A 24,139-nucleotide genomic window follows, 5' to 3' on the forward strand; every position below is an offset into this window, starting at 1 on the left:
GTCTTAAATTACAAGCTGTCATAACATTATTAAGAGTAACGATAAATTTTCAGAAGCTGTATAAATTCGAATAAAAAATTGGTTACATGTTATTATTCTGAAGGCGAGATCTCAAAGTGTATTATTTAGTAAAAGTGAGTAAAATATTAAAATAATAAAACAGAAAAAACAACAACATGTTTGTCAAAACCAATAATGAAAAGAAAGACAAACTTACATAATAATAAAATTTAAAAGTAATCGAAGTCCTTTTGGATACCACGCAGTATTGACTACCGGATTTGGCTCGGTATCGGGCGGTATCGATACCAAGTAATCGGTAATCGCCCATCACTAGTTGTGACACGTTGAAAGTCAGGCTTCTTCTGTCGCTGGCTGTGAATGTAAAAGCTTGAAATGTTTAAGATTATCTGTGATGTGGAATAGTTATATTGAGTAAAATTGAGAATTTTGTGTCGACTGCGCGTAGAGTAGGATAGTATACAGTCCCAAAAACGAATCGACAGACGCAATACTGCTTTGTGCTAACGGGCAAAGGAGAAAATTGCTACATCCTAAAAGCTAAAAACCTGAACTTTCTCCTAGTTGTGTCTCATATTTCTGGGATGGTCCGATACATTTTCAACCCTTGAGTACGCCATTGAATTTCAAATATATTCCTCATAAGTTTCTCTGAAGAAAGTTTCTCTGGGAAGGTGAACATAGTGACTAGTATAACAATGGCTTTGTAAACATGACGATCTAGAAATTTATTGTTTCGAAAATTCATGATCTCGTAATGGTGCGTGTACCTTCCTGCTAACGTTGAACATTTAAGAGTGATGTAATTTAATGAAGAATTAATTTATAACTGCCAATTTTATACGATCAGTAATTATTTCGATTTTCTATATAGCAATTAATAAATATAGAGAAAATCTGTAGAAGCTGAAACATAAGAGGAAACAATTTACGTAAGGAAAGATGTCCTTAAAATGGTGAATCATGTACTTTTAAATAGTAACAAACTGTATGTGCCTTTAAGTAATAAATTTCTTTTTACGACGGACTTTGAATAGCAACATCGTTGAACAGTGGATGCGCCATCGCCATTTTGGCTGAAATTCTTGACTTTGGTTCATATGTCAACATTTTCTATATAAACAAACCGAATTCTTAATATTCAAATATAATGACGAACAACGATAACCACAGCACAACCGCAGGAGACAAGACAACTACAACAACCATAGGACAACTATAGCAACCCTCAAAATATGAAACACATTCACACACCTTCAGTAAATCGATGGCATCGTGTGAAAGTGTTGGAAAAACTTTACTTAAGCCTTGCTCCTTCCACTTTGGAAATGTAGATTTGAAATTTGATAAATTGGTTACACCCGGCCATGTGGTTTCATTAGGCGTACCCAAAGTTCTAAAAAGACAAAAATATTCTTAATTAAATCTTAAGGTACATGTTGGCCTCTCGGACAATATCCCTATTAAAACACATTCACATTCGGGTATCATTAACAAAAGCTGGTGTCTAGTATAGGCAACAAAGATAAAGCAAAATCAACAACAGGATTTGCCGATTGTTATGTGTGCAGGGGCGTAAATGTTGGGGGTGTTACCTCCCCTGAGGTATACGCAGTCGGTCTCAACATTAGTACAGTCGAAAAATCTTCAGAATACCAAAGAATTACAAAGATCCAACAGTGAAAAGTACATAGTTATACATAGTGTCAGTGTCAAAGTAAAGTTGCCAAATAACCACCACTCTCAACTATATATAGTTATACGTAGTGTCAATGTCAAAGTAAAATTGCCAAATAACAAACATTCTCAACTATAGATAGTAATACATAGTGTCAATGTCAAAGTAAAGTTGCCACCACTCTCAACTATATATAGTATACATAATGTCAATGTCAAAGTAAAATTTCCAAATAACCACCACTCTCAACTATATATAGTTATACATAGTGTCAGTGTCAAAGTAAAATTTCCAAATAAGCACCACTCTCAATTATATATGTTTATTACAAATACGTAACGATACTCCGGATTCAAATCATTTACTTTAAAAGTACATATGTATATGGGGTTAATTGTTGACTAATTGTCGACTATAGTGAGTGTGTACTGTACATGTATTTCCTGCAATGATTGCTCCTTACCTGAACACTCTGAACAACTGGTCAATCTCTGAATCCCCTGGAAACAATGCTCGTCGAGTAATCTGAAAAAGTAATAAAGAATAAGCCACAGATTTCTCAAATTGCTTCCCAATCAAATGTAAGTAAATAACAGTAGCGTTGGAAAGAACTAATTTTTGAGTGGGTTTCAATGAATCAATGTAACATCACAACATAATATGGCAAGTATTTCACTTAAAACTTCCTAAGTACTTGTAATAGTATATATATTTAATCTGTGGCAAATTATTACAGGGCAGCCCCTACACCCCCTTCCTGTTCTACGCTTCTGTATAAAAGATAACAGAAAATACAACAAGAAATGACCGAATATTTGATAATTCGTCTTTCTTTACATTAAACTTTACTCGAAGTAAATGACGATTCATACACCTACCAATTCAGAGAAAATACACCCAATGCTCCAGATATCCACAGGAGTTGAATAATAACGGCATCCTAAAAGAATCTCTGGAGCACGATACCACAACGTGACCACTTCATGCGTGTATGTCCTTACTGGCACGCCAAAAGCACGAGCCAAACCGAAATCGGCAAGTTTAATTGCTCCATCGTGACTAACGAGTAAATTCTGAGGTTTTAAATCTCGATGTAAAACTCTGTGTGAGTGACAATAGGCAATGCCACATAAAACTTGGTAGATGTAACTCTAAATTATCATTGAAAATTTCATATTAGGCAAGTAACTGACACTACATTTTTACAAGTAAGATTTTTCGGTCAGTATTGAAAATTTGAATTTAAAATTCTCATGACGCAAATTTTTGTTCTAAATACATGATCCTCTAAACCAGGGGTCTCCAAACTTTACAGCCAGAGGGCCACATGAACTTTCATCCAGCATGTTGAGGGCCGAAGAATATAAAAAATTTCCACGTTATCCTTCAGCTTTTTAAATTTCGCAATGTGCTTGAAACGGAAGTAGGAAGCTGGGAGAAAAATTGACGTAAGCCACTCTTGCTAGTTGGCTTGCGACATAACGTGAACTTTCTGCACAAAGTTTATTTTGTTTAATAATATTATTATTTTTTGCTTAAGTATCTCTGCGGGCCGGATTGAGAGGCCCAACGGGCCGCATCTGGCCCGCGGGCCGTAGTTTGGAGACCCCTGCTCTAAACCTATAATGGTCTTTGGACAATAATCTTTATATCTGAAACTAGAGATTTCTAGTTATTTCATTTCAAACAAACCATTCGTTAATCATGTATTTATTTTCTCTCATTTTAAATAAATCTGACTCATTTTTCAAAACAACTACATATTTTAGATAAAACACCAGCGCAAGTTTGTAGTGCAACAACGAAATAAAACATATTTAAAGTTTGTAAATTAGAAAACGGCAGATCCTAAATTCTTCAATTTACGTATTACAAAAAGTTCCAGAGCTCAAGGGATATAAGTCTGCAAACATTAATGTTAAAAAAGGTCCATTACATTTTTCGGGAGAGCTTTACAGCCATTTGCAATTGACCGTGAGGCGTGCATAAATTAAACGTTTGTTATTGGTTCAAAACTTGACGTTACTATACAGTTAACTTGGCGTTACTATACATCTAACTTGATGTTACTATACAGCTATCTTGACGTTACTATACAGCTATCTTGACGTTACTATACATCTAACTTGACGTTACTATACAGCTATCTTGACGTTACTATACAGCTATCTTGATGTTACTATACAGCTATCTTGACGTTACTATACAGCTATCTTGACGTTACTATACATCTAACTTGACGTTACTATACAGCTATCTTGACGTTACTATACAGCTATCTTGACGTTACTATACAGCTATCTTGACGTTACTATACATCTAACTTGACGTTACTATACAGCTATCTTGACGTTACTATACAGCTATCTTGACGTTACGACAAAGACACACTGTATCTCACCAATACCAATTTAAAGTCTTATATCTAACGACAGAGTTTAACGTTTTCAAACGTCTTTCTATACTTGCTAAATTTTAACACGCCACAGTTGTTTATTAAATAAAAACAACATTTTCCATAACATCACGCGTACGCCTTAGAAAGAATGAGTTAGCCGTTAGTAACGTCAAGTTTTGAAACTATAACAAACGTTTTATTTATGCACGCCGCACGGTCAGTTGCAAATGGCTGTATTTAACTACGACAATATAGAATTCATGTCGTAAGCCCCTTGAAATATGCCAAGTCTAAAATGTGCCGCAATATAAGGAAACACCTGTTAATTTATCAACTGCCAAGAGAGAAATTGAAACAAATGACAAATGAAAATCATTGTTATCACTCACATAAAATCTATTGTCCATTGCTTAAACGTTAAACAGCAATACATCTCAGCCACATTGCTCCCATTTTAAGCAAAGGTTTTTCTGTACAGTAAAATAACTTCCAAGACAAGTTCAAAGAACAAAACTCATATTATATATGAACAGTGCATTGGAATAAGTCCAATCCTTTGGAACTTTCTCAACGGCAGTGCTGTCGCTCTATTTTATTCTTTCTGGTTTTTTCTTTCTCCATTTTTTTCACCAAAAGACATCTTTGAACTTATACTTAGAATTTATAATCACTAAGGCTTGCTGATGCTTTTTGTGCCTGTTAATTTGACTAAATTGCTAGTACATAATTTACTTTAGTGATACTATATTTTGTGCCAAAAACTGTACCAATACTGTAAAGTACACTCAATGTTTGTGAAATAAATTAAAAATCAAAATTTTGGTAAATATGATCTTCATATGTCTCATATATGTACTATATTTTTAATGTTAAGGATTCATAATCAAGCTAATAAAAACCAAACAGAACCTTTCAATGGGCCAAGTGAATGTACTAGCAGGAAAATCACAATCTAGTTGAATTTAGCCTAACGCCCTTTTCAAATGTAAAACTTTACATGTGCTGAATACATTTAAAACAAAAAATAATGAGGAATTTATTCTCATTATGTCAATTATATCAATTAATGACAAATTTTAGTTGACCAGAAAAAGCAGACCGGTTGCTTTCTTTGAAGACATTATCAAAGTTTACTGGTCAAACTACACACTAGCCTAACGCCAGTCCACTTATTTAGTCCTGCTATGTTAATTTTCCTGTGACTATGCCAACAAAACTACTTTCTAAGGAGTACATACATTTAAAAGTGAAACTACTGCCAAAAGGAATACATACCTCTACAAGTGAAACTACTGCCTAAGTGGTACATACCTCTACAAGTGAAACTACTGCCTAAGGGGTACATACCTTTATAAGTGGAAATGATATTCCAGAGGGTGGTGCAGTGTCCATGTATTTCTTAAGATCTTGGTTTAAATATTCGAAAACCAAGAAAAGTTTTTGTTCACCATGAATCACATCCAACAATCTAATTATAAACTTAAATTTACTGACAATTCAGGGGAATGCAAGAATTTCCTTCAATGGTTGTGTAAAGAAATTTTCATATATATACCTGACAACATTAGCATGGTTCATTTCTTTCAACAATGATATTTCCCTTATTGCTGTGCTTGGTACACCCTCTGATTCACTATGAAGTAAAATGTGTGGACATTAGATCAAATCGTTGAGTTTGCATTTCATTCTGCCAATTGCCTAGTTTAACTTGTTTAACGTGTTCATGCATTCTAAGAGATTTTTGAATCCAGTTGATAGCATATCCAGGCTTATTTTAATACAAAGTACGTTTTCTAAAACTTTCAGCCAAAATATGTTTTTCAAAGAGATCTCTAGTAGACAAGTTTGATACTACTTAACTAGTATAGGTGCCAGCCTTTATAAATTTCAATCAAGGCATAACAGATTCAACTGACAAAATGCTCAATAAGACTCAATAAGACACCTTCAGCTAGCAATGCAAATTTAAGTATATAATCAAATAGTTGGAAGTATGTCTTAGCTTTTGTCAGTCTGTAAAATTTTCTAAGGAGAGAACTGCATGCTTATTGTGCCATCAAATGGAACTGTATAAATGTTAAATAACAAATGCTAAATGTAAAATGAGTGATTTGTTCATACATATGTATTATTGTTCTGCAGCAGATTTGAAAAGTGGATTAAACAGTTTGGGCTGAGAAGGAAAAATTCTTAAAAAGAATTAAAAAGGGACTTAAAAAGAATTTTTCCTCCATCATTTTATACTGATCATGTTGAAAACACCAATTACATGGAGTAACCTTGACTTGGTGATTATTTAAATACATGGAAAAAAATAAAAAAAAATTCTTGTTTAAGGGTGATAATGTACCAACTACTCATTTGACTCTGAAGATGACTACCGCCATCTTCAGAGTCAAATGAGTAGTTGGTACATTATCACCCCTTAAGGTTGTCGAAACGTCAGTCAACAACAACAAAAACAGTCCTTCTCAGGACTATACCAACCTGGACGATCTACATTTACAAACATGTAACGATACTCCCGGGTTCAAACCATTTACTTTACAAGTTGGCTTATCAGCCAAGAAATTTTAATTCACACAAATGAGAATGAACTCATTTGGGGATGTGTCAACGCATTGTTCTGTGTTCAACTTAAATAATGGAAAAAATAGCACAGAACATAGATTTTAAAGGGAAATCTTCAAAAAAATGTTGTAAACAAACATAAACAACAACATGCAACAACAAGCAAGACATACAATCACTTATAGTCAATCTTTTATTTAATACTGTACATAACAGGTAAACTAAAGAACAACACAGCAACAAGCAGTTGCTTCTATCCAGAGGATAAATGCTTCAAGCTTGCACGTGGTGCGACATTCAGCATTATGAAAGGCATAAATCAAGTGGTAGCATAAAATAAACCATTACAACCAAAGGTTTGAAATCAAATAATAAACTAATGCCACTCATTGACATTATTGGCATTATTGCGTTAGCTGGACTACATGGTAAGTTAAAATAAAAATGACGACTCATTCGGTCATTCCCAGTTTTTAAACTGAAGAATACTGAAGCTTTAGACAACATATGCAACAAGGAGGGTTATGGCTAGCAAATGAATGATAACCTTGCCACAATAAGAATGATAAAACACACATACGTGTCAAGTCGGATTTTCTTCAAGGCGACCATTTCATTGCTTTCTTTATTTCTTGCTTTATAAACAACACCGTATGTTCCTTCCCCAACTTTTTCAATTTTTTCAAAGTCGTTGATATCCATCTTAATTTTAAACGGTCACTTGACAATCAACATGCTTTCATAACGATGGGAGGAGACAGCAACGGCAACCAAACAATAATGAAGACACTAGTTAGGCAGGAAATATATCCACTATCATTCCCGCGGTTTCATGCAAGTATATTGTTAATTGGTTCATTTTACCGCCAAATTACAGAACTTAACAATGAAAAAATGCCACTGGGACAAAACAAAGCTCATTCAACAAACTGACAATTGATACCAGCGGATGGTTACCTAATTCCATAAACTTCAATTTACGTGAAATATTACGTATAATCTAAATACATGACTATGCATAATGCAATTGCTCCAAAATGCCCTGAAAATAGGAGATGAAATGTAGAAATGATCAACTACCAAAAGGAGGTGGTTGATGCCGTTGAAAACATCTTTCAAGCATTGAAAATGCTTTCAATACGACGGAATAATTCTTTGCCACAGTCTATTTCTGTCGTTAGCTTTTTAACTATATAACTATCCTAATTCTTCCCACTTGTTGCCCATTGAACCAACTCAGTCGGACATTCAGGATACTTTTTTACGACTTCCATTATTTGATATGGCTCGACAAGCAAACTCAAAGGACGGTACTCTTTCGGTGTATTTTTGGCACCACTGTCGACGTTTTTAACAATTTCCAGTGCTAATAAGTGTTCAAACGCCTACAAATAATCAAAGAGCACAAATAAATAAAAACATGTGTAACTATTAATTATATCAATAAATTCGCTATGAAATCTTAAACACCTTCAAAACGACGTTTTTTTCAAAACATTGTAGAGAATGGCCTCTTGTTCTTACAAATTTCTGATATTCTATAAATTGAATAAATCCACCAAAATTATTCAAGTGATGAACGATTTCTTGAAGAAACACAATTACCAATGAAAGCCTCTTTTTAGGTCTCACAAGTCATGAAATGGCAGATCTACGAACCATTAAATACAGTCTGAAAGTTGAAGGTATCATCATCAAACGTTTCAACCAAATATTTCATCGTGACAAGTAAACATAGTTCAAGAACGGACAATCCTTAAAGGCAAAACAAGAAAAAAATTTCTTTTTATAATTGAGTTGTATAGTAAACAAACACAACCGATGCAGTTATTGGGAGAAGTCTTTCCAACGTAAATAGAAAACATAAAATTTCTATTCATTTTATATTCAAAGTCAATGTCACACCTCCACGACCACGTTCACTGTTCACAACGACTTTGATAACAAATACACATCAACACAAACATTAAATATTGTGAAGTGAAACTTTTTACATATATTTTCAACTGAAAACTGTTATTAATACGGTCATAAAGGGTGTACAAAAGTCTACACACGCGATGTGTAAGGGGATTTTGTGCCAAGCCAAACACGTCTTCTGTACACGTGATATCGCGTGTGCCTCGCTGTCATTGATTGGCGATTGAAGAAAACTTGTTGTGTATACGCTCAACTTTATAACCATTTTCAATAAGGCTTGTACTGTCGGATGAAAAACAAATAACAATTTGACTTACCAAGTAGCATGACACATTTGTGATCCACGTTCAAACCCTTTCTTGCCTCTTCAAAGTCTTCCGTCAGCAGGATAGGGTTTTCACGAGAGAGAAACAAAACTGGCGAATTCTAAGAAATATGTTATCGCTCATTTACTTTCACAGAAATGATTAATTATAATTCAGCGTAGAAATCGATGTCTCATAATTGCCTTAATAACGCCTCAATGATGCCTCATGGGTGCCATAAGGACGCTCATGGATGCCTTATGGATGCCTTAAAGACGCTCATGGATGCCTTATGGATCTTCATAAATTAAGACTCAGGTTTGTTTTTTTTTACATAGAAGGTTTAACATTCACTATGGCAAAATATATAAGCCAAAGTCATAATTGATTTGCAAAACACGTGATAGAATAGCAAAATAAAATAGTGCTAGAAACAAGGTCCCTTTGCTGTTTCGTTGTATAGATGTCCCTATTCCGAGTTCAGGGAAGCAAAGATCCGCTTATCCATTTTCATAAAGCACAATATCCTTGTTTTACCCCCTTTTCCTAGTCTTTTAACGCCCCTGTCCCTATAACACTTATTTTGTCAATGACATGAGACAATATGACATTAAATATGAAGGAATTGCTGTTACCATCAACAAATGTAATCCTTGAATGCTTTTGTCGTAAGTATAATTTTCGTATAATACATCACGAAAACGACTGTCTGTACACAGAGTCTACAAAACATACAAAATATTCAACACAATAGCTAAGTCAGTGTGACAATAAAAAAAGAATTATAACACAACACATATAAGAGTTTGAAAACGAGAACCTCGATGCTTTTGTTCCAAGCTTTAGCAGTTGCTTTATTAGAAAAATTTGGAGGCACAGCAACGATCGACCTTACAAACACATAAGATGATACTTCATGTAAGTCAATATTGATGAATCAAAATCTACTTTTCATAATAAGTATGGAAGAGTGTAAATTGACGGTAAAGAATAAAATTAAAACCTAAATATATCAATGTAGTCACCAAACATAAAATCGTTGAAAAACTGTATTTGTCGATGAGAAAATCTCGATTTTACTCTTTTTTCCAGATGTTCAACAACATCCTACAAAAATCCAGAAAGCAACGTACAACAAATGTCGTTATTATAGTTCACTGACATAGTCCACATAAAATAACAACATATAAATATATGCGCACGCGCAGTCATTGTGAAACTCCACATGGCTAATCATTTCATGATGCGAACGAAGGTTTTCTGAAGTGATAACTTACCAAACGACAAGTGAGTCCAATGACAAGAACCGGGTTTTGAGCGGATTGAGAAATATCAAATAAATTATACAATAATGTTTGATTTTTATGAAAAACGAAAAGATCAAATTCATCCAGTATAAACAAAATGGGTTGACATTCCTTGTCGCCTAAAAGTAGAAAAAAATTTACACTGCAAATGAGTTGGTCATGAGGCAGAGACGAACAACTTTAAAATGACCAGAAATTAGAACAAAAACCTTTTAATTTACATAACTAAAATTGTATAATCATAGTAAAGTTAGAACATTTTAAATACATAGGCTCAAAATGATCGCTGTTCACTTTTGCGATGTTCACTTTTAAACATGTGACAACTAATTTCTTCCAAGGTAAGATAGATAAAAAATTAATGTGGCTACGTTTGTACATTTATAAAAATCAAAGATGTCTTATTTTCTACGTGCTCACCAGTTTTTAAAGCTTCGAGAAGAAAAGACAAATTTTCCGCGAACGATCCCTGAAAAAATAATTCATTTCCATGGATTTTTTATAATATATATCAAAGGCATTCGCGTTTTCATCGTTCTACGTTTGTGAATTACATGATACATAAATAAATACAACATTGTTTTGCACAAGCAAGATATTTAACTATTTTCGTTCATACAAAAAATAAAATGAAGGATGTAGCTTACGAATATCTTATCACCAACAGTATTTTCAAGCTTCAGCTGAATAGTTATCTCTTTTAAAGCCAGCTTATCATCAGTTTGAAGGAGACCTGGCAAATGTGAGGACAGAACCATGCATGAAATACACGAATGTCTACAATACTTGGATAAATTTACCATACATGTTAAGGGCTTGTATAAAATTACCATTTAAATGAACTTGCAAGAGATTTTTCAATTTCTTTTTTTCATCCAAAACTTTGAAAACATGATTTAAGGCCTGAAGAAAGAAATTCAAATGAATGCGTAACACTAGAAGTACCTAAGTACATTAAAAAATATACGACCAACTATGATAGTGCAAAGTTTGGGCCGATCAGCTTTAGATTATACGTACTGCATGCATACGAACGAATACAAACTTAGTTTATGGCAAAAAGTTCTTTGGGTTGGTGCAGGGTGCACTATGTTGGTGCAGGGTGCATTATATTGGTGCAGGATCCATTGTGTTGGTGTAGAGTACATTGTGTTGGTGGAGGGGCATTGTGTTGGTGGAGGGTGCATTGTGTTGGTGGAGGGTGCATTATGTTGGCGTAGAGTACACTGTGTTGGTTCAGGGTACACTATGTTGGTGCAGGGTGCATTGTGTTGGTGCAGGGTGCACTGTGTTGGAGCAGGGTGCATTGTGTTGGTGGAGGGTGCACTGTGTTGGTGCAGGGTGCATTGTGTTGGTGTAGAGTACACTGTGTTGGTTCAGGGTACACTATGTTGGTGCAGGGTGCATTATATTGGTGCAGGATCCATTGTGTTGGTGTAGAGTACATTGTGTTGGTGGAGGGTGCATTGCGTTGGTGTAGAGTACATTGTGTTGGTGGAGGTGCATTGCGTTGGTGGAGGGTGCATTGTGTTGGTGGAGGGTACAATATGTTGTTGCAAAGTGCATAATTTGCATAGAAATAATGGAAGACCCAAAACATAACACAACAGCTTAAACTTGATATTAAGTTTACAAAACTCTGCAGCATTTTAGGTAAGGCCACTCCTGAAATACCCACTTCATGACAAAAACATTTGACAATCAAAAGACTTTATGTTCTGCAGTTATATACCCAACATAATATGACTATTCTACACTTTTATTATTGATCAGCAACTGGTCAATAAAGAATAAAAAATAATTTACATTCACAAGAATATTACTTATACAAAACATACTGACATACGCATGACTTCCCACTTCCTCTTGCTCCAACCAATAAAACAGAATTACTTTCTCCAAACTGACAGCATCTCAGAATTAGTTCTTGCAGCTCTCTATGTTGAAAACATACATACAACATTGGATGCCATTGAAAAATTAACAAAAGCAAATTTTAATGGGGAAACTTATCCAGAGTGAAGTTTCTTTTCAGTGATTGCTTATTGTACTAAAATTGTATCATTATCACAGTTGAAACATTTCAACAATACCAGGTTTATTTCAAAAATCATGAAATGTTATTACTATACAAAAATTTGACCCAATGGTCATTAGTCTGTTGTTGTATGGATTGATTTATAAAGCAATCATTACATGATAACTCTTCATATGGTATATCCATTGATTTTTCAACGTAAAGTCTTTTTAACACAAAAGTTATGTAATATATTAGTCAAAATGAAATATTCCTTGAAATATATCATTGCTGCTTATGTGACAATGAAATATGTGTTGTATAATAGAACATATTCTACAACAATTTCTGTAGCAGATCCATGGTTAAGCCAAATAAATTATAACTGCTCATTTTAAATTTAAAATACTATTGGTTGTTGCTTTCCAAAGAATAAAAATTAACCAATCGATAGGCTGTATCAAATTATTTTGCCAATAGCCAGATCCGCTCGTGAAAAAAATATAATGGAAATTTGAAAAGTCACAGAAAACTTTTCACCATTCAATGGGAAAGGGTATGTATTCTCACTCATGTAATGGCCATTGGTGCCAAAAATGGAGAGGAAAGGGGGGGAAGCATGTTTTCCAGACCATAATCTTTACTTGCACCCATAGCAATTATAATATGTAAGAGCGTTTTTGCTCACCCCCACCCAACAATAAAATCTTGCCGCTACAGCTCTTGATGGAGAGTGGTGTAATTAGCAGTGGTACATCACTTGTTATATTTTGTGAAAATTACAAGTCGAAAAATATAATGATATTTGCTATAAAACATACGTACTAAAAAAAGAAAATTTATACTCTAGATCAAAATACATATTGGAACACATGATTTCTTGCAATGCTAATTTTAAATTGTGATAAATGTGTGCCCTAGACAGGTATCCACCTAAACTTTGGTGTTTTCATAATACGCACACTGCACACATGACCCAAGCTGAAATGTTAACTATTACAAATATTAACTATTTTTAAGTTAAATAAATTATAAAAGAATTTGAGTCTTGAATAGTACATGTAATATAATTTATCAAAATATGTTCGACCGACATAAGACTAACAACAACCTTTTTGACGCATACTAGCTACCTGATTTGATTGTCAAGGCCAAATAATTTTGGTACACATTCATCAAAGAATACTCTTCGCTTTAGAGCAGCATGAATCGTCTCGATGGACTTGTCTTTAGCCATTATATTTTTGACTTATAATAAACTAAATGTACCATAAAGCAATAAAAGCATGATGTATTATAATTATTTAACGATCATTCAATGAGCCTTTCCATTATGTCCTCATACTTCATGGTGGCCATAGTGAAGAATTGGTGATGGTTAGATATATAAAAATAGGTGCGCAGTGCGTACATCTAGAAGGGAAGTCAGAAGGACAAATTTCAAATAATGATTTTATACTTGAAAGATTTAATTTCAGAAACATAAGACTTTCATAAAATATCTATGTAAAGACTTTTTTAGAAATATTATGTCACAGACTAAATACGTCCCAGTCCTGAGAAAGGTCAAATTGGCATATTTATCTAGACATGACGTATTAGTTATTACAACGTAAATACGAATTTTTCCCGCCCGTTTATAACTGAACGCATTATGATAAACGCAGCATGTCGTAAGCAAGGGTGAAGCCAGCAATTTTTTCACAAATATTTTTTAGTTTATTATCGGAAGACATTGAATAAAATTTTTAAGGAAATGAATAATAAGTTTGCTGAAAAAAGACAAAGTTTTTGAGTAAAAGCTCAGACTGGCTTCGCTGGTAATGACTAGACACTTTTTATCTCAAATTAATCTCACTTGGACATCTTTTGATTTAAATGATAGCCGTAAAAACTAAGCTCGTTTAACCTACTGATGTAAAAACATAAAAATTGTTGCCATTTTTCAATAATTCAGCATAAAAAAATATTGAATGTCAATTAAAAAAGTGGAAATGAGACTGAACTATTTATGCATTATGTATATTCAACCGAATTGTATGAAAACATATGAAAGCATTGTTTTTCTATTTTCTCAATGATGCCATTATTTTACAATATAGTACTGTTGTTTATTTATCAATTTGCTATCGAAAAACTGCTATATTAAAGTGAAAGTGCATTTGATACAATTCCCTTATTTCAGCAACTTGCCATTTTTAAGCATAATAAAATCTATGTTTTTATTATTCTAAGCATTTTAAGGCATTGTTTTCTTATGTGAAACATTTTTATTATTGAGAATTGACTATTATCTTTATATAAAATATTCTTTAGTGTTTACAGTCGGCTTACAAAAAAAGGTCCTTAAATAAATACTTTTACACTTCAATCAAGATATTTGTCTTACACGAGTATCTGAACATGTTGCATGTAATCCGTTCTTCAGTTTCCGATATTTAAAAACCATACCTATAAATTTCTGAATTCCATGCTAGTTTACCTACTGGGCTTTCACACTCAGTATTTTATGTGTGTAGATTGGAAGATACATATATTTTCATTTATTTCAAATGAAGTGAAGACTTCCATGATTTTGTAAAAATGTGAATATAAACTCACTGTCTCTTTCAATCTCAAGTACGAGTTTTATTTACATGGATAGACGGTCGTGAGTATAGTTTTTCCCGCTTATTTAATTTGAGCCTAGTTGCAACAGTTTTCCCTCCAGCTTTTTCTTTTTGGTTCTACGGTTTTGAAACCAGATTTTCACTTGTTCTTCGCTTATTCCTGTTGCCATGGCAATATGGTAACGTTCTCCTTTCGTTACGTACTCGCGTTCTTGATAATGAAGTTCCAGTATATTTCGTTGGACATGAGAAAACACTGAACGCGTTCCATTTTTTCTACGCACTTTTCCAACACTCTTTGGCAAATTGTGCTCATACTTTTGGTCTATTTCAGAAACCATTGTTTGTTCTAAATATAATTCAAAACTTGAAGTATGACAATATGCTTTGGAAACTACGCAAAAATAATTACAAAAAAATGACACCATTATACACTAAATTTGACAAATCGAATGCGTTGTATTCATTATTTGAATTCGTTCAATAACTCCAACAACTCAAACTTTAAAGGAAAACAGAAAGTTAATCAAGCTAGCGAGAGTTTTTTTCAATTTCGTTTGAAAAATCTGAGGTTCTTATAATTACTAACTGCATTAGCTAAATCATTAACATCAAGTTTGTAACGCTATTGAGTATTGAGATAAATTGCTATAAACACCATTAAAGCTAAGTATAATGCATCGTGCATGTATAAATGAGCTAATTTCTTGTTGTATGAGCAACATTTACTTTGAGTTTCGATTTATAAAATTCAAGCCTTTGAGGCTATCGTTTAGCGTCAGGAAATGATCCGGACAAATTTGATGGAGGGAAAATGAAATTTTCACGTTTGCAAGGCATTCGTGTTAAGGAAGTTAGAGGTATTGGCGTTATACAGTAGCTGTTTGTGAATGTAAAATGCAACAAATCTTAAATGCATTGCACCTTACATAGTTTTTGCAGATGTAATCTTGCTTAGAAATTGGAGCAATTAAGCACATTACAAATAGGATAATTGTTGCTATATCATGAGTCTAGAAGGCGTGCACTATCTATCAATTTAAAGAATGCCACCGATTCAGTAGAAAACCATTTCAGGATTTTTTTATTGTTTCTTTATTTCAGCAAACAGTCTTTAACATTTTTTGTGGTCAATGAAGCTTATCTTTAACATAGACGCCCTATACTATACACATTTTTAAAAAATGTAACAGTAAAATGACTGGAATTCGATTTGAAACTCTGAAGCTTATTAATTTATAATTAATACGACAAAAAATCTAAATGCTTATTGATATAATAAAGTCTGGTAAACAAAGCAGTTAATAATATTTGTTTGAAGGAACTTTTACCTTGATATTTTTCCTTGTCGTCTGGTTCTTTTAAAATCCGGTCAATTCCAAATGTTAAATTGTTGCTGGTTGATGAAGCGCTTTTTCATGCAGCCTGGAAACTTTGTCTTTGAAGATGGGTTCTTGTCGGACTTTGTAGAAATTTTGCTGCAGTTAACATCTTCAATAATTCGGTTATCAAAACACGAACAATACTGAATATGGGCAGGGTACGTCAGATTACAAAACGGTAAATACGACCACGGTGACGCCATTGACTCTGTATGCATACACTTTGAATTCATCACCTAATGTTAGCTATTTGTAAACTTGATTGAACCAATAAAGTAGCAAAGACTTTCGTAATGATCAAAGGCTACCCATATGAATTTGAATTGCCTCACCTCTCAAAACAAACTCTAGCGATTACAAACTCTAGCAATTGTAAAGTTGCTTGAGACAAATTTCAGAAAACGGTGGCCAAATTTGTATATCACTTGAGCTCAGGCGTTATTACGACTGCTGAAAAACTATCTAAAGACTACATTACTTGCTCTCGTCGGTCTCGTGTCCGCAACAGCTTTTAACGACTGAATTAATTGCCAAAATGGTTCGATGTCAATTATGATAAAACATTTCAGTGTGGGTTTATCATGACACCTATATCACAGTCTTTTCCATTCTATGTTTTTGTTTTAAGTGCAAATTGATACATAATTGCAGCCATAAAATTTAAAATATCGTTGTCAATAATTGTTTGAAACCAAAGACACGAAATTTTAAAGGAATAGTTGTTAATTTTCTGTCTCTTTTTTAGATATTTTTACATTAGTATTATTTGGTATATTTATGGAAGATGTGTATCAAAAGTCAATGGTTATGTCAATAGAATTCATTAAAGTAAACAAGCCAACTTGCTTTACACATCTGCCTTGTTAATAAACAATTATAACACTGATTCTTTAATCCCCAGATGTGTTAGACAACATGAACTAATATTTAAAAAAATTTTACGAGCATTCGGTTTCAATTAATGCAAAATAACAATTTCTGAAGAGCAAAAACGCTTCAAACTATTGTTAATTGTCCTTGATGAAACTCTCTTGTGCTATCACTGCTTATCAGTGCTTGAAGAATGTGTAAGCCCACCATGAAAGTTACTATAAAGTGTCAAAATGGTTCGAAACGAAAATACGTATATTTGTCTACTTTATGTTGAATAGAACACTTTATAAGTTATAAATCTTTCAACGAACTCAAGTGCCGTCTCGCATGCTCGTTTAGTGTAGTCGTACATCTTTTCGATTTTGTCTTCACAGAATGCTGTCATTTTCTCATTTTTTCTTTGAGCTCACAGATATATCTGCAGGCAGAGGTTTCATTTCAATCTGGGACATTTTGACTGATATGTTTTTGCAAAGTATGTCAAGGAAAGCTTTATCAAAATTGCTGCTATATTTTCTCAGCTGTTTTACTGATGTCTGATAAAACTACATTATGTCTCGAATGATTTCCCTCAGATATTAGTAAAAGATAGCGTCACGCTGTGTTATATGACTAAAAGATGTGAGTCGTCAAGTTTAACTTCATAATTGATGTATATCATAGTTTTTATCTTGAAATCATTTTTTCCAAAAAATATATTCTTTCGACAACTAATGCAAGGAAGGTACAATCTTGGTCTTACCGTGTGGGAAAATGTGTATAGGATGAAAGAGAAGTCAATATAAGATCTATTAATAGGAGAACGCTTATCACTTGGCGTACAATTTTGGGTTTTTTTGTGGCTTTTTGAATTAAACATTCTTGGCTTTATCTTTTTTGTTAGTGTCACCATGATAAATGTATCCGTGGTGCTGGTGGTACCATAGCTTTCGTTCTGTTGAAGATAGAACAAACATGGTGCTGCATTACACGTTCAATCTAACCATTGACAATTACAGCATACATGCATTAGAGCATAGTAGGTGAATGAGATTAGGTAAGGTGTATATTATATATAGGTAGGAAAAGATAATTTTACATACAAAGTAGAACTATAAAACGGAATTATTATTCTTTTTACTTTTAAGCAAAACGTTATGAGTTATAGCTAAACATGAGTAGTTCGTTTTGTGTTGAAGTTACCATACAAGACACAATAGACACATTGAATCGTTGATATGTACTTACTTTTGTGCTTTCAAAGTGAAAAAATCGACTGTATCAATAATTCGTATCGTGTGTCATGACTGTCATCTTTATCGATCCGATAAATTACATCCTGTCGCAGCTCTTGTGCATTTTATCAATTTATACTATGGCTTCTTTCTTTCAATGACAGAGAAAATGGTGTCTTCCATTTATTTCTTGGTATTTAAGTTGAGAGATAAAGCCAAAATACAATGTTTGTTTGAATATGTTAACCGTATCAACGTAACCACTTTTTTATCGAAATAGAAAGAACTAATTCTGTTATTCGTAAAGCAAACGCTGATGTACACATTGATATTTTTATTGTTGGACAAAAAAATCTGTTCGCTTCCCATGTTCTTCGCATTTATTTTTTGTTTTATTATTTTTCATTGCACATCTTTGTTGTCTAGGCTGCAAAAATGTAAAGTGCAATTGCAACGGAAGACGGTCTTAATTGGTTCAATGAGTTGATCAATTTCCTTTATATATACATGTAGCTACAAGACATTTAATTTGTTGGATCTTGCTTCAAAATGTTATTTATAGATTTATGAACAAAACAGCAGGATATGGTAGTTGTGTACGCACAAAATATATAGGTTTACGATGATGACGTTCTCTGGTTGGCACATATAGGAAAAAAATGACAAGCGACTATTGAGTCATCTTTCAGTAATGTGAAAAGTGATTGATAAATGTGTGATGTCCACGATACGAAACTAATTGTCACTCAGCTTATCCTACAAAAATATCTTTAAAAGGTTTTAATAATCATAATGATAGTAATAATAATAATAATGATATGTAGGAACAAAAACTGAATGCAAACATTAGACTTCAAGCCACAAAGCAGCTAGAGCCCAGCTGCAAGAGACCAGAAGCGCTCAAAAACAAAGAACAGGTATCCTTAACTATTATTGTTATGTCAATGCAATCATCAGACGGGTACCGTGCATAATCTTGACAGGGACGTAAATGAAAGTCTCTCATTCCAAATAAATATTATATAATTGTATGCATTTTGCATGATACATATCGTAAATTTGATTAAATTTCGATAGCACGTGCAAGGTGCAAGTTATGGTACAATTATTTACCAGCTACAATAATGGTCATATAATCATTAAACTTGAGTCAATTACGAAGATAAAAGTTGCAAATTGTATTTGAAGCCGTCTTATTGTTGCAAATCAAAATCAACAGACAGGTAAGTTGAGATCATGTGATTTGCATTGCATGGGGGCAAATCTTACAGCTTTTTAGACTTAGTTTGTACACTGGACAGACAATGATAACAGCATATTACATTTGTTAAATTCCATTTTAAATTTTGATGTATAGATATGTATGCTAGGGACATTGTTCCAGCTGGATCTTTGGCCATGGCCTTTCAATGCAAGTTTACCTTCAAAAGTAAACTTGCCCATCCAACTAGCTCAATGTAAATAGTTTGAATTTTTTCAGACAACAGATGCTTCGAAATATCAGGAAAATATCTTATAGTATTTTAGCTTTAGCAACCTTTATGTGCGTTGTCTGGACATATAAAAAATTGGTGAGTTGAAAATGAGTGTGAAGGTCTTGGTCGGGCTGTCGTTCCATTCACTGTTGATCATAAATATTTTGTTCAACCTATTGTCTTGGTGTTGAAATCAAATCAGTAACTTTTCATTTGTTTACAGCGGTTTCAAAATATCATCTTCACTAAGTTAATGAGTGATGGTAAGTAATTACAGCATATGTTTGGCATTATCATTTGTTTTTAGTACGTATAAAAGAATGAATGCAAAAATCAAAGGAATTTTTTTAATATTTTAACAGCCCTCAAAAACTCAAAGTCACGGTCAATCACAGGAGATGATACTAACTTGACAAGGAGTTCCCGAGATACAACTAGCATTTTTACATACAAAGAACCGGAAGTCGCAGGTCAGGGTACTTTTGATGAAGAGATGACACGCTATAAATTACACATGTCTAGTCAAGGAGTTGTGTGTAAAAATATACGTCACTTTGGAGGAGTTTATAGGAAAGATAAAAATCCACCAGAATTTGATCCCGACGGAATGTGGTACCTCTGCCTTGATCCTGAAGTTAAACTGAAGAGAGGATCTTGCATTGTCTACTCCATCGGGTTAGATGCAGTTGTAGCTATGTACAGAAGTCATCATAAATCCAAAAAATATGCTAAATTTTTAATGTTCAGTCTGCATAGAGGAATTTTTGGAAATAAATGCCATTTCTTACTTGAATGCACTTTGGAGACCATCGTGCTGTATGTTACACGAATTCATAATATCCATGTTCGCTTTGCCAAACGAAGATTTGCATGCATAAATACATTTTCTACACTGTAGTTTTTTAAACATAACTGACCATTATAGCAAAGTCAGCCTTCCTGTTTTAGTCATGCTATAAAAATTTCAGAGCATTAACATTATTCATTTCTTTAAAAATATATATTGTTTTTCCAGTGCGGGAACCTAGAAAAAGTTGCATAGCAGGATCAATTGCCAGTACATAAAATTATCAATAAGCATTTGACTTTAGGTACTATATAATTCGTAAAAAGTCTGAAAACTTAACTAGGCAAGTAAGTAACTTTCTTTGATATTAGCATTAAGTACCACAATTAGCATTTCTCAATCCTGGTTGGAACAAAATAACAATATACATAAAATTTCTCTAACATTGCTACATTTATGTCAATGAGCGATTTCTGTGAGTTACTATATCACTGCATTAACTAATGAAATTTATGATCTTTCTCAAAGAATTGCCAACGAATGGTCCTTTGATGATAGCATTGCAAACTATGGATGCCAGGTGTTTTCTTTTGATCCATCCATGCAGCAAAAAGACCATTTTCATTCGCCATACGTACAGTTTTTTCGACTTGGCTTGGCACATGTTGATTCCGAAGGAAAACCCAGAGAATTTGGAAAACTTGCATGGAAAACAAGAACATTGAAGAGCATCATCAAGGATCTTCGTCATGAGAAAGTATTAAATTTTATTTTTTGTTTCCTATGTAGATTTCATCAAGGGGCAGCCACATGCATGGCTGTCAAACAAATTAAGAATGTCGATAAATTGACGTAAATGAAGAAATGATTTATAGTACTTCCTTGGCACAACAATTACATTATTTTGTAATTTGCCTCAACTTGGATAACGACAGTAAATTTTATATTGCTCATTCCCCTCTCATTCCCCTCACCCAAACTCAGAAAATGTAAGAACATTTATGAAAATTAGGCCTAAGTCCTCCAAATTTACAAAGCCCATTGAATGTTAAAGAATGAGCATGAAGCATCTCTACTATAAATTTGTTGTGATTTCTACAGCATTGGAAAGTGTGAAGATAAATTGTTTTCAGTTTGAGGATAATTTTATAATCACCCACCTTACGTAGATTGCCTAGATGATGTTATTTTTGCAATTTTATTAACAAGGCGTAATATGTTTTCTTAATTCCTTATAAATTATTGAAACAGAGACTTTGTCGTGGTGACAAACTTAAAGATGGATTTTAAAATAGCAAATACCTTAGTGAATGGTGATAAGAACAATGTATTAGTTCTTAAAAGAACTGTTTTAACCAGAGCTCTAACCCAACAATTCAAAGGAACCGTTATTTACAGCTAGAAAGAGACACTATGAATTTCGGCAGACTACTCGTCAGGTGTCAACGTCTGCTAAACCAGAACTTCCAAATCATGCTATATTTATGTTACAAAAGGTCAATGTCATCCCTATTTTTAGAGATGCCACTTAAAACAGAGACAGAATCAACACGTAATCCTTTTGTCGGCAAAGGACAGGATTAGTCAATTTAATTAATACCGACTCCATGACGCGTAGCTGGAATAACGAGCGACATTTTTTAATAATTTTAAAGTTTTCATCAGAATAAGCATTGGCACAGCGAGTGTTGCGTAAAAGATGTTTTACAATAAATCAAAGGAACCGTTATTTACAGCTAGAAAGAGACACTATGCATTTCGGCAGACTACTCGTCAGGTGTCGTCTGCTAAATGAGAACTTCCAAACCATGCTATAGCATGGTTCCTTTGAATTGTTGGGTTAGTGTTCTGGTTAAAACAGTTCTTTTAAGAACTATTACATTATTATCACCATTCACCATGGTATTTGCTATTTTGAAATCCATCTTTATAAATTATTGTTCACTAGTGTATAATCGATATGCTAATTTACAATATTTGCGATTGTTTTTGCACAAATTAAATGGGCTTTTTTGCGGTTGAATTTCGTACTAAAACCTCATAGTATTCCATTCTGAAAATTCAAACAATGTTTTATAGAATTTGATTGACGTTTTAAAGATGGACATAGAGTGCGATGAATGGCAATGTCTACCACAAATGTTGTCTGAAGGAACCTTAAAAAAATACGTTAAACAATTGAATGTAGAATTTCATGTTGTGAGTGATACTGCGTCAGGCATTCGTCGTTATTATGGTATAGTCAAGTGGCTTGACAGACAAGGGTTCAAAATTGCCCACATGCACAAAAACATGTTCTGTTGGCAATGTTATGAAATAACGTATATAAATACAAATCTTATTAATCTTCCATTAAGATAAATGCCACTTGCTTATGGACATGAATATTTCCCTGTCATTTAATAATTTTTATTTAGAGAAGTAATATAATGGTTACAATGCTTTTACGCATTTCTTGCAACTATGCTATTATCGGGGGGGGGGGCTGTTGCACGAAATCTGGATAGCGCGTGAGCCAACGAGTTTCCAAACTGTATATGCGATTCATCGATATTTGTTTTGGCCATATCTTAATTAGGCTCCGTGTTGTTAATGGATTGTTTTTGTATTGGAGCCTCGTCCTCGCTACAGCTTTTATCGTCGTCAACATGCTTGGAATCATTCGTGTTTTTATTGATCAACGAGTCCTCATCAAAAACTCTCGAACGTACGCTGGGTGCTTGAACTACGTTCAATTTCATCAAGCTGTCTTCAACCTGCGCGTCGTTGTTTCTCCTCTGTCAAGCTTGATTTTTTTTCACTGTTTCACTGTTTCATTTTCAAGTATTTCTTCTACCTCAGTCCACGAATTACAATGTTTGTCATAAATATTGGAGCATTGCTTATGCACAAAATATGCACATACAAAGTTAAAAACTAAAAAATAAAAACATCTCCAACATTGTCACAGATATTATGAGTGGCGTAACAAAGTGTTGATGAGTTTGATATGCATTTGTCAAAACAAGCTTAAGAAGACAAAGAGCGGGCCAAAAATATATGATTGAAAATTTGCTAAGCGCAAATACAAGCTCAAATATCAGAGGTCGCTCCCTCACAAATTAATGGAGAAAAAATCTGAGCATCATTATTCAACTCCACCAACTCTCCAAGTTCATGGTCATGGAAACGACCAACTGAATGTACTAGTACCAATTATGGAGTAATTACCTCACTCAGTGACAAATTTTCAGATAAATCATCTGCGCATGCGCAGTCGACTTTACCAGCTGCCCAAGTTTATGGTCATGGCCATGACCAACTGCATCTACTAGCACCGATTATGAAGTAAATTTCCTGCTCAGTAGCAATTTAATAGAGAAATTATCTGCGCATGCGCTCGAGCATGCGCAGTCCATTCGACTAATTGCTCATAGTCATGGAAACGACTAACTATATGTACTTGCACTACATTCGTCGCAATTAACTCAGTTAGTCGCGAATTATCATTGAAATCATTTGGGCATGCGCAGTAACAATGTCAATTATACCAAAACTTTCGTAAGCCTTTGAATTTGTACATATATATATATAAAGTAAATA

At 33.7% G+C, this 24,139-nt stretch overlaps 3 protein-coding genes across 5 annotated transcripts; 1 reads left to right on the top strand and 2 right to left on the bottom strand.

Moving 5' to 3' along the window:
- Positions 1 to 857: 857 nt before the first annotated feature.
- Positions 858 to 15,037, bottom strand: LOC124439869 (cyclin-dependent kinase 2-like). The gene is made up of 8 exons (XM_046990144.1): positions 15,027 to 15,037; positions 7,249 to 7,833; positions 5,653 to 5,730; positions 5,445 to 5,565; positions 2,578 to 2,850; positions 2,163 to 2,224; positions 1,276 to 1,417; positions 858 to 1,134 (listed from the first exon to the last, which is right to left on the bottom strand). Exons 2-8 carry the CDS (start codon positions 7,368 to 7,370, stop codon positions 1,039 to 1,041), a joined length of 894 nt encoding a protein of 297 aa, XP_046846100.1. The 5' UTR covers positions 7,371 to 7,833; positions 15,027 to 15,037; the 3' UTR covers positions 858 to 1,038.
- Positions 7,589 to 13,577, bottom strand: LOC124439867 (origin recognition complex subunit 4-like). 2 transcript variants are annotated; one of them, XM_046990139.1, is made up of 13 exons: positions 13,351 to 13,577; positions 12,047 to 12,137; positions 11,031 to 11,103; positions 10,848 to 10,933; positions 10,621 to 10,669; positions 10,171 to 10,319; positions 9,897 to 10,000; positions 9,714 to 9,783; positions 9,529 to 9,615; positions 8,906 to 9,014; positions 8,328 to 8,423; positions 8,139 to 8,206; positions 7,589 to 8,053 (listed from the first exon to the last, which is right to left on the bottom strand). In XM_046990139.1, exons 1-13 carry the CDS (start codon positions 13,452 to 13,454, stop codon positions 7,871 to 7,873), a joined length of 1,269 nt encoding a protein of 422 aa, XP_046846095.1. In that variant the 5' UTR covers positions 13,455 to 13,577; the 3' UTR covers positions 7,589 to 7,870. The 2 variants fall into 2 exon arrangements, with proteins under 2 accessions (XP_046846095.1, XP_046846096.1); XM_046990140.1 differs by lacking the exon at positions 7,589 to 8,053 and having other exon boundaries at positions 8,152 to 8,206; positions 8,274 to 8,423.
- A 4,062-nt stretch (positions 15,038 to 19,099) lies between the features above and the next one.
- On the top strand, positions 19,100 to 23,004 carry LOC124439868 (probable methyltransferase-like protein 24). 2 transcript variants are annotated; one of them, XM_046990142.1, is made up of 7 exons: positions 19,100 to 19,212; positions 19,373 to 19,518; positions 19,776 to 19,866; positions 19,994 to 20,033; positions 20,133 to 20,445; positions 21,086 to 21,314; positions 22,637 to 23,004. In XM_046990142.1, the coding sequence occupies exons 3-7, from the start codon at positions 19,783 to 19,785 to the stop codon at positions 22,916 to 22,918; spliced, it is 948 nt and encodes a 315-aa protein (XP_046846098.1). In that variant the 5' UTR covers positions 19,100 to 19,212; positions 19,373 to 19,518; positions 19,776 to 19,782; the 3' UTR covers positions 22,919 to 23,004. The 2 variants fall into 2 exon arrangements, with proteins under 2 accessions (XP_046846098.1, XP_046846099.1); XM_046990143.1 differs by lacking the exons at positions 19,100 to 19,212; positions 19,373 to 19,518 and having other exon boundaries at positions 19,604 to 19,866.
- The last annotated feature ends 1,135 nt before the right edge of the window (positions 23,005 to 24,139 follow it).

Source organism: Xenia sp. Carnegie-2017, unplaced genomic scaffold (genome assembly GCF_021976095.1).
Source record: "Xenia sp. Carnegie-2017 unplaced genomic scaffold, XeniaSp_v1 HiC_scaffold_2, whole genome shotgun sequence".
NCBI lineage: Eukaryota > Metazoa > Cnidaria > Anthozoa > Malacalcyonacea > Xeniidae > Xenia > Xenia sp. Carnegie-2017.